The sequence below is a fragment of the Colletotrichum aenigma genome (assembly GCF_013390185.1).
Source record: "Colletotrichum aenigma strain Cg56 chromosome Unknown KSG_Cg56_contig02, whole genome shotgun sequence".
In the NCBI taxonomy this organism is placed as follows: Eukaryota; Fungi; Ascomycota; class Sordariomycetes; order Glomerellales; family Glomerellaceae; genus Colletotrichum; species Colletotrichum aenigma.
In genome coordinates, this window is record NW_023500908.1 from 2,448,613 (window position 1) to 2,460,633 (window position 12,021).

Genomic DNA, 12,021 nt, shown 5'->3' on the forward strand with positions numbered 1-12,021 from the left:
ACTGCCTGTTCTGAATGCTTCTTTGATTGGTGCTCTTGTGACGTCTGCCTGGCCAAACAATGGGAGGCAACCATGCAGTAAACACTCACCTCAAATACAGAATAGTCTGCCCGAACAATACCTCCCGAGAAAGTCTGCCCGAACTGCCATTCCGAAGTGCACTTCCCGAAGTTGGCTTCCCGATCTGCATCGCGTAAGATCTGTGTCATACTGAACATCGTCGTACCCGCCAATTCTATACTAAGCCTCGTCACAACCGCAACAGTCGGTCACCCTCAACACTTTGGTCACGTAGGCACGTTTATGGGTAATTGGCCCCTGACGGGCGTTGTCAACATTATCGTAAGCAAGCAAGCCGCGGCGCGCCTGCTGTATCCTAATTAAACTGATGCAGGGTAACAATAGCCCGTTTCCAATGTGCTACTCCAGCTCGATAGACTGCACCATTCGCGGCGGTAGTCAATTCCTAGTACCCACGCGTCTTCTGCGCGTGGTCGAAGTAATATCCGCTTCTCCAGCCAGCTCGTCCGCATCATTGTCCTCGGCCATCGGCGTATCTTCACCGGTGGCGACGCTAGCCGGTCTGGTGTTGCCAGAAGTCGACGGATCTTGTCCTGAGCGACCCTTCTCTGCATTACGGAGCTCTCCTATGATCTTCTCGACTTCTCCAGCCATCGACCTTGTCGACCGAACCACGGCATCTTCATCAACCTCATATCCCAGAGCGTCTGCTCCTTCTGAGGTTTCCATCCTCACGAAGGACGGTCCCGGCCCACGGCTGGGGTTCAGATTGTACATGACGGCGTTTGAGAACATATGGAAAAGTTCCCGCTCAAGTTGTGCGCTGTTGATGATGCTCTTGGGGGGGACCAAGTCATCGCCAATGGGCAGGACGACCGTGCCCGTGCCCGGGTCTCCGTCTGGAAGAGCCTTGGCGGATTCTGTAGCCGCTCGGTTACCGTGGGTTATCGCTGCTCGAATGGATTTTATGTCTTGAGGCTGCAAGATTAAACCCTTGTAACCAGGGGCGTCGCGTTCACGGATTGGGTTCGCGAACTGATTGGCAAACCTGTGTGCTGAAATTTGATCGAGAGCGGCGGCACTAACACGACCAAACTGACGCGTCCAACTTACGGTGGTTGGCGGCGCTGCTGGTAGGTCTGTTGGCGTGTCCTGTCGCTTGCGCTTATGGGCCAATCGGGACGCCACGCCGCTGGGTGTAATCAAATTTCTGCGACTGGGTACACTTTCGTCTGCAGTCGTATCTCCGGTCTCGTCGTGCGGCTTGGGCGTAGCCCTGGGCGTCACCCTGGGAGTGGCATTCTCGTCCTTAACTCTCGGTGCCAAATCAACGTGGTCCATGGAAAGCTCGTCCGTCTGCGAAGCGACTGACTGGCTCCTACGCGGCACGCCAACGACTGAGGATGGTGTGCTGCCAGCCCGAACCTTATTTGCACTGCGGGGAGGCCGGCCGCGACCTCTAGGCGTCTTCGTCTCGGGCTTTGTGACCGGCTTCGGGCTAGACTTCTTCGATGGTTGAGAGGGTGTCGATGTTGGCAGTGGCGCCGGCTGCTGAGGCGGGCTCAACGGCTCATAAGCGGGGCTTTGGATTTCCCTTCCAGACGGTCGAGGAGTGGAAGGTGTAGCTTTATTCGTCCACTTGGTTCCGGAGCCCGTGATCAAGAAGCTGGGAGGCGCAGTGACAGGAGTTTGCGGCGGCGGAATGGGCGTGCTTGCGGATCTTTGCGGCGTTGGCGTTGCAAGCTGCGGAGCCAGATGAGCTGGAATGGCAGTATGTGGTTGCTGTTTAACAAAGGGAGAAGTGACACGCTTTTGATTTTCGGCCGCTTTGGGAGGCTGAGCGGGAGCAGGCGTGGGACTAAACTGCTGCTGCGCATAAGGTGGTGGTTGCGACTGAGGCCATCTCGTTGCAGCACCTGCAGTTGGTGCTGGAGGACCGGATGGCGGCGTAGGTGATGCAGCCAGGGGCCGCTGGGGAGGTGGTTGGTAGCCCGTTGGCGGTTGCGGTGGGTGTGGAGGCTGAGGAGGTTGAGGAGGATGGGATGAGTGAGCGGCTGGTGGATGACTCTGTTGATGTTGTGCGGGTTGAGGTCGGGCCGGAGGGGCAATCGGCGTCGTGGAGATCGGCCGACCCGGGGGTTGGATCGCAGACCCCTCTGGTGGGCCCTTTACGGGCGTCGAATGCATCGGCGCAACCAGCTGCCCCTTTGGCTGCGTCTGCCCATGAGGCTGCGCTTGACCTTGAGGCGGTGGGCGAGCCTGAGGTTGTGGTTGTGGCTGTGGTTGACCCTGGGGGGGTACTAGCATAGGTTGTGATTGCTGAGGATACCTTTGGCCTGGGCTCGGCTGAATAGGTACGTGTGGAGGATGCGAAGGGCCATGATATTGACCTTGAGGTTGAGAATACCATTGTGAAGGATGATGCTGACTGGACGGAGGTTGTCCTGAGGTTACAGGCACTTGTGGAGGCATAGGACGGCCAGGCGTTTGAGCAGTCGGCTGGTAAGGCTTCTCCCACTTGAAAGTACCCGGGGTTGCTGGCTGTGCAGGAGTTGGCGGGCCAGGAGTACGCGTCTTCGAAACACTGTCTGGTCTGGGTGAAATCGCTGGCAGAGGCACTGGCGATGTCGACTGCCCGGGCCTCACTGGTGGTTGACCAGCACCAACAGGGGGCTGCAAGACCTGACCAGCGCCACTGTGAGGCTTTGGAGGTTGATGCGGCTTGGAAGAAGCTGGAGCATTCGCAGGTGCAGGAGATGCCCCGGCAGCCGCTGCTGCTTGTGCAGGAGGCGGAGGCGGCGGCGGCTGTTGGAAGGCGCCTGCAGGGGCGGCCACATCTCGCCTGGCAGGTACGGTTTGCGGAACCGGTGGTGGTACTGGCGTCGTAGTCGGGGGTTGCTTGATTTGAGCTTGAGGAGGCAGAGGTACCGGCGTTGGAACTGGCACTGGGGTTTGCGTCGGAGCTGTGGCCTGTGCCGGGGCGGGTCTGATTTGTCTCGGTGCTTCGACATGAGGCGCTGGAGCCGGAGGCTTGACCTGCGGTTGGGCAGCCGCGGCCTGCACAGGATTCGGGAGCGTAGATGGAACCGGGACCGGCGTCGGCGTTGTCTTGGGCCCTGGAGTACCGTTAGGAGCTGGCGGGCGTGGTGGTGCAGCCGCCTTCGCCTCCTCCGCTCTCTCCTCGGCATCCAAAGACGTTATCTCCCCAGCCAACACAATGAGTCGTTCCTCCTGCTCCCTGATGCTCTTCACGGCCGAATCTCTCCATCTGGCGTATAGTCTCTCCACGAGTGCCGGATACTCGGCGACCTGTTGCTTTGCCTCCTTAAGGGTGGGAACGGGTGGGCGATTCAGCTTGCGTCTCTTAGCATTCGGAGAGGTCGTTGTCCCATTGGCGGTCGCCAGTTCCTCGGTCCAGACGTTGAGAAAGAGCTGTCGGAGTGCGTCTGGAGTCAGGCGGGCTGCATCGTAGGAGGCATCGGTGTTGATCAGCTCATTCTCGACGAGAGCTTTCGCGGCTCGGTCGAAGCCATCGGTGGTGATGCCGGTGCGGGCGAGCTCCTGGAAAAGGAACAAGGTCTCGAGAGGAGTGTGGGCAACTGAGTGACTCATCCCCCAAAGTCCTCCTCGCCAGCGATCGAGGGGACCGTCGCGACTCTGGAGAAGATGAACGGGCGCCAGGTTCTGCATGTCAAAGGTCAGAGAGGTGTCATGTTTGATGGGGATCGCAAGGCTGAATGAAGGTCGCGAGGCAGGACGTACTGGCAACCGCTACGAGAGCTCTGGGTGGATCAGGGCATCTATCTGGGCGCGTTTGGGGGGTGTAGGGATGGCAATCGGAGCCACACCTCTATGCGCGCGTCGTGGGCGTGTCGTTGGGTGATGTTTTTTTTGGCTGCTGGGTGAGAATGATCACGTGATACAAGATGTCGGAGATGGAATTTTTTTCTGCTGGATGCTGGTCGCAGGCGGGCCACTAGGCGGTCGATGAAATTTTCTTGTTGGTCGGTGGTGTCGGCAAGGTTTGGAATGTGAAGATGGGGAAACAGAACAGAATCTGGAGCATCCGGCGGGCGTGACGAGCCTTTTACGCAGAGCAGCAACTTCACACACGGGCAGCAGGAGGAGGCTCAAGGTGACGGCTGGACGGGAAGGTACCTCAGCTCAGCTCAGCTGGTCTGTCCTGGAGCTGATGGTCACGTGTAGGCTTGCCGGGAGCTTTCCCAGTTGTGCTCAGCAGAGGTCAGGCTTAGGTAAGGCAAGCAGCATGGCAGACAGCGGCTGTTCCTGCCTTAGGCGTAAACGGTCTCGAAATCCGATAAACGATGCACCAATAGGAAGCAGGAGGCATGAGCGACGACACCGACAAGGTGCCTGCGCGGAAAACGCAAGGACCACCTCACCTCACTCACCAGTCATCACCGCCCGCTGCGCCGCGGGTAACCTAAGCTGCCCTGCGAAATGGAAGCCACGCTGTTTGCGGCCCGCCGGCGCTTCTCTTAGCCAGAAAACGGAGAGAGGTGAGCAGCAAGCCCAGCGCGCTCAGTGCCTCACCCGACTGCTTAGTGCCTCACCCCTGCCATCAAAGAAGCCTTACCGCACCTTAGTCAGACCGATCAGTGGCTTCTCACGGGTCCCCATGTTTGAAAAGGAGAAGCTGAGGTGGCAGTTGCAGTCTCCAGTCCAGAGTCCACTCGAAAGAACAGCTGGCGAAGCCGGCCAATGGCAATGCCAAGGAATGGGCCGTATCAAACCCTCCTCGTCCCGGTATCCCGGCCTCCCGCTTCACTGGCTGGAGGGTCCCGAACCCTTTCGGCATCGCAGCCTCACCCGGTAAAAAATTGGCTTTGGCCGGACGACAAGGAAGCACGTCCCGGGCACCGATTCAATATTGACGGAGCATCAGTACGGACATGTAAGGCATCCCGACGTCGCGTCAAACAAGGCCTCGTCCAAGGTGATACAGCTGGCGAGCCTGCCCGGACCATTCTCGCCGACGCCGGTATCAGGATGCTGCCGTGCACGAGTAAGGAAGCCGTGACGTCGTGGTCCGGAGGTGGACATGTGTAAACAACGGAGTGATGGCCACGGAACCGTGCCCGTTCCAAAAGGTCCTGCCAGCAAAAGTCAATGGGTGCTCGCTGCATGCTGCTCCGACTGAGGCGCGGCACAGGATGCATGTTCAATAGCCGCATCCGAGAGGCGAAGAAAAAAACACAATCCCTCCTTGTCAACAGATGGCAGATTTTATATTGGCCGACACGGATTTGCCCCATAGATCTGCCGCATTATTTCCAGACAGTTGTTTTGTGAGTACATATTTGCTACCCCAAACGAAGCCAGCATGGCCAGATACCCGTCTTCATTGCCTGAAATTCGACGTTTGCCCAGGAGCAGCATTCTCACCAGGTCGGCCGGCAATCACCCACTGTATCGGTATCCGCAATTGAGCCCGATTCACCAGCATGTGAGTTGGGCTGTCCGTCCACAGTCCACGCAATATACCGAGATGCGCACTGGGAGACCTGCCATTTTCGCTGAAAAGACCCGAGGGGCTTGACTCGGCTGCAGTACCTGGAAGGGAAAGGATATGGATACGCAGGCAGTGTCTCCGTGTTACATACGCAATACGTACTACGGATACTGAACAGCGACCCCTGAAGCCTGTGTTTTTCTCTCTTTCTTTTTTTAAGCTCGGCTGTCTGGATGCAGGTCAATGGCGGATTGCGAAATAGCGGCGGCGGCTCAAAGGATTGGACGCCGTGCGTTTTTGCGGGCTGACAGCCTACAGAACCCCAGACACTGGAGGCTGCCCCGTCTGCTAGCCAGGCTGCTTGGCATCGGGACATGGGAGCAGAGTTCGGGATGATGGAAGCGACGGGAGTCCATCGAAGAGGGGTTTTTTGATATCTGCTGCTCTGCACGTTGCGTTGTCTGTTTCTGCAGCATATCCGGGGCAAGTTGCGGATATTCGTGGCAGTCAATATTTTGGCACGGCTTGAACAAAAACATCACGGAAGTTTTTCTTGATATACCTACATCCATATGATGTGCCACAGCAACAATGCCTATGACGATGGAACAGCGACGACGCAACCCATTTGCTGTCCGAACAATGGTCATGGAATGGATTCTCATTACCCAAGGGCTGGCTGTCCAATCCGTGCTGCTGTATTTGTTTGGCACCTTGGGGCGTCTCTTGCACCGTCCCGTTAGCCGAAAACAGGCCCTCTGATGCCATCCAGAGACACGGCATCGATTGGAAACACTGTGGCAACTCGCTGGAAGGCGCTTCCCAGCGTCCTTCGAAGGCCTGGGGAGACAGCTGGAGGCTCGCGGCTACGGCTATGGTGCACTCTCGTTGCAGCGGAGTCCCCGTGCAAATCTCGGGGTGAACCGGTATCTCAATTCCATGGCAGACTAGCGTCACTGCCTCAGGCAGCAAGCAGGCACCTGGACTGGGCCGCCAGAGTGCTGTTGCCCGGCCAGAAAACTTCGTCGACCTGCACCTTCCCAGCGAGTGAGCACTCCAGTGTGTGAATTTTGGGGGAGGTGGAAGGGGGGCGGGTGGGGCCCCTTCCAGACTCTGGAGCCCCGAGAGGACACGGCGGACTGTGAGTGTGGAGACGGCGCCCACCTTCGCTCTCCCACCCTGAGCCTGTCTGTGGTGGCCCTTGCTCCTTTTTAGCGCGCCCGGGAAGATTCGCTCAAAAGCTGTTCCTTCTTCGGCCACCCTGCAGGAATTTTTTTCCCTCCCTCAAACCTGCTACAGTCGGAGCACTTAAATTCTCTCGACTCGCACTTTTCCCTCACAACTTTCTCCTTCCTCCGTCCATCTCCGCTCATTCTTTTCTCCAAGGTTGATCTTTTGAGAAGATACCACAGCCAAGATGTCTAAGGAAGAAGTCCGCGTTCTGGGCATGCCGGTAAGCTTCACCCTCGCTTCCCCTCCTTCTCCCGGCTGCGCGAAGAAAAGAATTGCCTCGCTGTCGTCGATGCCGCCTGCACCCACCAGCGACCTGCCATCTCCCGCCATCGATATCAACAATGCCCTCAACTGCAAGGGCAAGGTCTTGCGAACGTCGACCTGTTTTGATGCGACAATGGCCTATCACAAGCTTATCGGCGGTGGTTGAATCGACTGGATGCCAACAACGACAATTCTTTTCGGCGTCAAGCAATGGGATACAATCACATCAAAGGACAATAGCATGCTAACGTTTCATCCTCTAGCCCTTCATGGCCGACTTCCTCAGTACGTTCAATTGATCTCGAGATCGACGTTTCGCTCCTATCAGCTCCCCGGTTTCGGCGAGCTTGTCGGGCAGGCGCGATATACACAGCATCATTCCTGAAGACGAACTAACAATTGCAACAGTGGGAGGTGTCTCTGCCGCCGTCTCCAAGACTGCTGCTGCCCCCATCGAGCGTATTAAGCTCCTCATCCAGAACCAGGTTAGTGAGAACTTTTCTGCGATGTTGGCCAGCCAGGTCCACCCGGGTACCCCCGGTAAAGTGTCATTTCGCTTGACACGTGACCCTGGCCCCTGTCACATTCAACCACAATCCATCAGCAGCGATAGCCGCTAACAACCTAACAGGATGAGATGCTTAAGCAGGGCCGTCTGGACCGCAAGTACGAGGGTATCGCCGACTGCTTCAAGCGTACCGCTGCCGACGAGGGTGTCATGTCCCTGTGGCGTGGTAACACTGCCAACGTCATCCGTTACTTCCCTACCCAGGCACTGAACTTTGCCTTCCGTGACAAGTTCAAGAAGATGTTCGGCTACAAGAAGGAGAAGGACGGCTACGCCAAGTGGATGGCTGGTAACCTGGCCTCCGGTGGTGCCGCTGGTGCCACTTCCCTCCTCTTCGTCTACTCCCTGGACTACGCCCGTACCCGTCTGGCCAACGACAACAAGAACGCCAAGAAGGGTGGTGAGCGCCAGTTCAACGGTCTCATTGACGTCTACCGCAAGACCCTTGCCTCCGACGGTATTGCCGGTCTCTACCGTGGCTTCATGCCCTCCGTCGCCGGTATCGTCGTCTACCGTGGTCTGTACTTCGGCATGTACGACTCCATCAAGCCCGTCCTCCTCGTCGGCACCCTCCAGAACAACTTCCTCGCCTCTTTCGCTCTCGGATGGCTCGTCACCACCGGAGCCGGTATCGCCTCTTACCCTCTTGACACCATCCGTCGTCGCATGATGATGACCTCTGGTGAGGCCGTCAAGTACAAGGGCACTTTCGACGCCGGCAAGCAGATCGTCGCCAAGGAGGGTGTCAAGTCTCTCTTCAAGGGTGCTGGTGCCAACATTCTCCGTGGTGTCGCCGGTGCTGGTGTCCTGTCCATCTACGACCAGCTGCAGGTCCTGCTCTTCGGCAAGGCCTTCAAGGGTGGCTCTGGCTAAATGCCATGACACCTCTCCGTGTATAAACACTTCATCTGGTGGCGGGTTGGCAGTTGGCGAACACCCGGGCTGTGGGGATTCATGGCTGTGGCTGGGATTAGATGAGGAAATGGTTGACAAAAGGGGTGGGATGGAAGTTGCGGAGGGATTATGATACAGACCTGGAAGGTTGTCTGGATCTGCTGGTCCTACGTGGTTTAGACTGGCATCTGGCAAGGCGTTCTCTTTACCCATGACCTGAAGAGCTTTGCTTGCTACCTAATCCACTGTAATTTGTACACTAAAGCAATTTTCGATTGCATGCCTTCACGCAACCCTGTCTCCGCTGGACTCGACCGTCTTCTGGTCTATCCTGATGGATTTTCCTTGGTATTGCATGACACACACGCTTGATAGACCCCTTCGTGGTAGAATGGGAAGATTTCCTTGGTTGAAACTTGCTCTGCCCTGTGTCTGCGATTTTGTTGTGCACTAGATTTTTCGTGGTGACCTCGCTTGCTTCCTGTCCTTGTTGCCATGTGGCTCAAATATTGGAAGTTTTGACGCCGCCCGCATGTGATTGGCCAGTGGCAGGCGCCCGGCCGTCGCGCCTGCGCTCCCGAAGTCGCGTCTCGGCTCAAGCTTCCCTTGCCTTCCCCCACATGCTGCTACTCCCCGCCTAGATCGCCTGATCTCAAGTCAGATCAGATCTCGGACCTACTTTACGCTGCAGCACCCTTGACTGACACCTGCCATTCCTCTGTCTACTTTGGGGTCGGTCCTTCCCGAAGAGCTGGCACACAGTCTTCTCTTTTCTCCGCAGGCCATTCTCTCTCAGCCCACTCACGTCCTTGCCGCGACACGCCACCCGCGCGTTAGACCACACGGCACACGACAGCCTCTCTCTTCTCGAACGCTACCTCTGCCCTCCAGTCCTCCACGACCGCAGACATGCCCAGGCCACCAGCTCAGCCCGCTAAGCGCGGCCGTCCCTCAAAGTCCACTCAACCCGCCACAACCAACGCGTCCACGAAGCGCAAGGCCGCTGCCCCCGCGCAGCCCCGCAAGAAGACAACGGGCCCGTTCGAGCTCTCCGACAGCGACGCGGCCCCTGCTTCCCGGGCGGCCGAAGACGAGCAGCAGGAGGAAGAGGAAGAGGAGGAGGAGCCCGAGGGCCCGGAGAACACGATCCCGCCGGAGCTGCTGACGCGGCTGCTGCACGAGTTCTTTGAGAAGGACGACACGCGACTTAGTAAGGACGCGAACGCCGCGGCGGGGAAGTACATGGATGTGTTTGTGAGGGAGGCCATTGCGCGGTGTGTGCATGAGAGGCCGGGCGGGTTCCTTGAGGTGGGTTACTTACGTGTTCCACAGAGGAACGAAGCAGTCGATTGCTAACGTGTGTTTAGGTCGAGGATCTGGAGAAGATTGCGCCGCAGTTGCTGATGGACTTTTGAGGGTGGGATTACGTGTTTAATGAGTTATGATACCCCGGGTTACTTGCTATACAAATGTTGAAGGAAAGAGATTAGGAAGAGTTCTTCCTGCGAAATATTGGGGCCGGAATTTATGTCGTCAGAGGTCTATAACGACCTTCCTATCGATCGTCATACCACATTCTGGCCATCAACTTACGCTTACGTTGCTTTCGTCTAGCCTTTTTGCCTCCTCGTGCCGCGAAGCTCTATTCCCGCCTGCCGTCCTCGCGTGCCTATATAACACCATGTTTACTCTTCTCCCCTTGGCTCTTTAGGCAATGTAGGTGCCTGTAGCCGCGATCTCATCTGCCTACCCGAGGTCCCAATCCTTTTGTAGCCAGCCTTGCATTCAGTATGCTCAACTATGCCAACAGTTGAGGTCGCCCAGTCCTGTGAGGATCCACCAAGCATCTGACACGAATAACAGCAGAAAGAAAGTGGGGAGAAGTGAAAGAGCGTACGAAGTGACGCCATGAAATAGGCGGATCTGGGCTTTGATGTTTTTTACATTGGCGATTGAAGCCAAGGATACATGGCAGAGAGTAAGCGATGGGATGAAGCTTTGATTGGGGTGACGGAATTAGTTCAGGCGGCATGCTGCCATTATATACATCATAGATAGCAAAGGTTGTCACACCCAAACCTTCCCCTTCGCGGACTACATAGGTTCATCTCACAGGGCGTCCAGACACCCGGGTAATTTGCTTGAGAGTTCAAACGCAAATAGATGTCAAGAGTTTTGTGGCCACGACCGCATCCGGGAGCTGTTCTGACAATGGACCATACTTGCTGATAATAATCTACAAGGCGCATCTATGGAGTATTCAGTGAATTGAATAGAGGACCAGAGATAGGGGAGAGGGACCGCCGGTTCTACCTAGAGAAACGCACCATCGCCGTAAGCTTTGCTGCTTGTGCCGTCGCGTACTGTCATGATTATGTGCTCATCATGGTGCCGAGTTCCGCGGACATTGCTGGGTTCTCATTGGGTTTCCCGCGGTGTTCCAGAGGACACCGATCGGTTTTGTAGAACAGGGTGATAGTTATCGGGAGTTCCGCTGAACTATAGCCTTCTCGATTGTCATTCTCAGTTCAGGATTTAAGTGTTGGAAACCGCTCAGCTAAGGGGATCGACAGATGTACCAGAGACGTGAATTACGGTTGAGAGTAGATGAAAGTACAACAAGATGCATCAGAAGACTCATTGTTGGGATATGTGTGTGAGCATGGCATCCATCGACACATTATGTCTAAAGGCTGTTGTATGTGGATGAGAGTCGAAGACTCAGCTGGGCGATCTTCTTCCCCTTCCTGTCTCTCGTCTCCAGGGGTTTAAACTCAATGTACCATCAAACTACAGTGCTCGATTCCATCCTGCTCCTCCGGGCACTGTGATTGTTACACTTTTTCTGTAACGATGGTCATAACGACAGGTGACGGACGAGATGAAGCCATGGAGGCAGAAGGGTGGCCGTCTACTAGAGAAATTGTTGGAGATCGAGCTCTGTCCGAGTTTGCTGTTGCTAATATAATCTGGTCCTGGTGACTACAGCTCATCTCCAAACTACTCACACAATCTTTACATGGTCTAGTTCGCATGGTGACAGAAGGAGTTGCTGCCGAGGCATTCACCGAAAAGACGTGTTCTTTATAAGTCAATTAGAAAGGTTTTACTTATGATCACAGACCGCAATGGGCTCCCATTCTGAAGCCTGTCGGTAACTAGAGCTCGAACATATTGCCATTCGAAATGAATGTACATCGAAGCCCGTCTATTTCTGAAAGATGAGGGCTCACAGCGTCATGTCGTGAGTTGAGACCCCGCAGTCGTATTCCGGAATAAACCACCAGGGCCAGGCATGAGAAACAAGGAACTGCAACCACATACAGTCCAGTCACAGATAACATCTCATATGATATCCAATCTACCTAGAAAATCGCACGGCGGTGGCGGGGTCATGCTCGTTCCCATCGCGCTTAACCCGAGCTTCCTTCTCATTCAGGAAAGATGACCGCTAAACTTCGAGCGTGAATAGAATCACTCAAAGACCCCAAGACACACTGACATCTGTGACTGTAGATACTAGATATTGAGTGGAGTTCAATTTTGGTGCTTTGCCCCCTGGCCTATT

General features: G+C 55.9%; 3 protein-coding genes across 3 annotated transcripts; 2 read left to right on the plus strand and 1 right to left on the minus strand.

The window, feature by feature from the left end:
• Positions 1-459: 459 nt before the first annotated feature.
• Positions 460-2,208, minus strand: bdc1 (Bromodomain-containing protein 1; the record flags this gene model as incomplete). Its single annotated transcript, XM_037317977.1, has 1 exon — positions 460-2,208. The coding sequence occupies one exon, from the start codon at positions 2,206-2,208 to the stop codon at positions 460-462; it is 1,749 nt and encodes a 582-aa protein (XP_037182710.1).
• A 4,703-nt stretch (positions 2,209-6,911) lies between these two features.
• aac (ADP,ATP carrier protein) lies at positions 6,912-8,432 on the plus strand (the record flags this gene model as incomplete). Its single annotated transcript, XM_037317978.1, has 4 exons — positions 6,912-6,947; positions 7,255-7,276; positions 7,400-7,476; positions 7,623-8,432. The coding sequence occupies 4 exons, from the start codon at positions 6,912-6,914 to the stop codon at positions 8,430-8,432; spliced, it is 945 nt and encodes a 314-aa protein (XP_037182711.1).
• A 930-nt stretch (positions 8,433-9,362) lies between these two features.
• Positions 9,363-9,868, plus strand: CENPX (Centromere protein X; the record flags this gene model as incomplete). Its single annotated transcript, XM_037317979.1, has 2 exons — positions 9,363-9,761; positions 9,821-9,868. 2 exons carry the CDS (start codon positions 9,363-9,365, stop codon positions 9,866-9,868), a joined length of 447 nt encoding a protein of 148 aa, XP_037183892.1.
• Between the last annotated feature and the right edge of the window lie 2,153 nt (positions 9,869-12,021).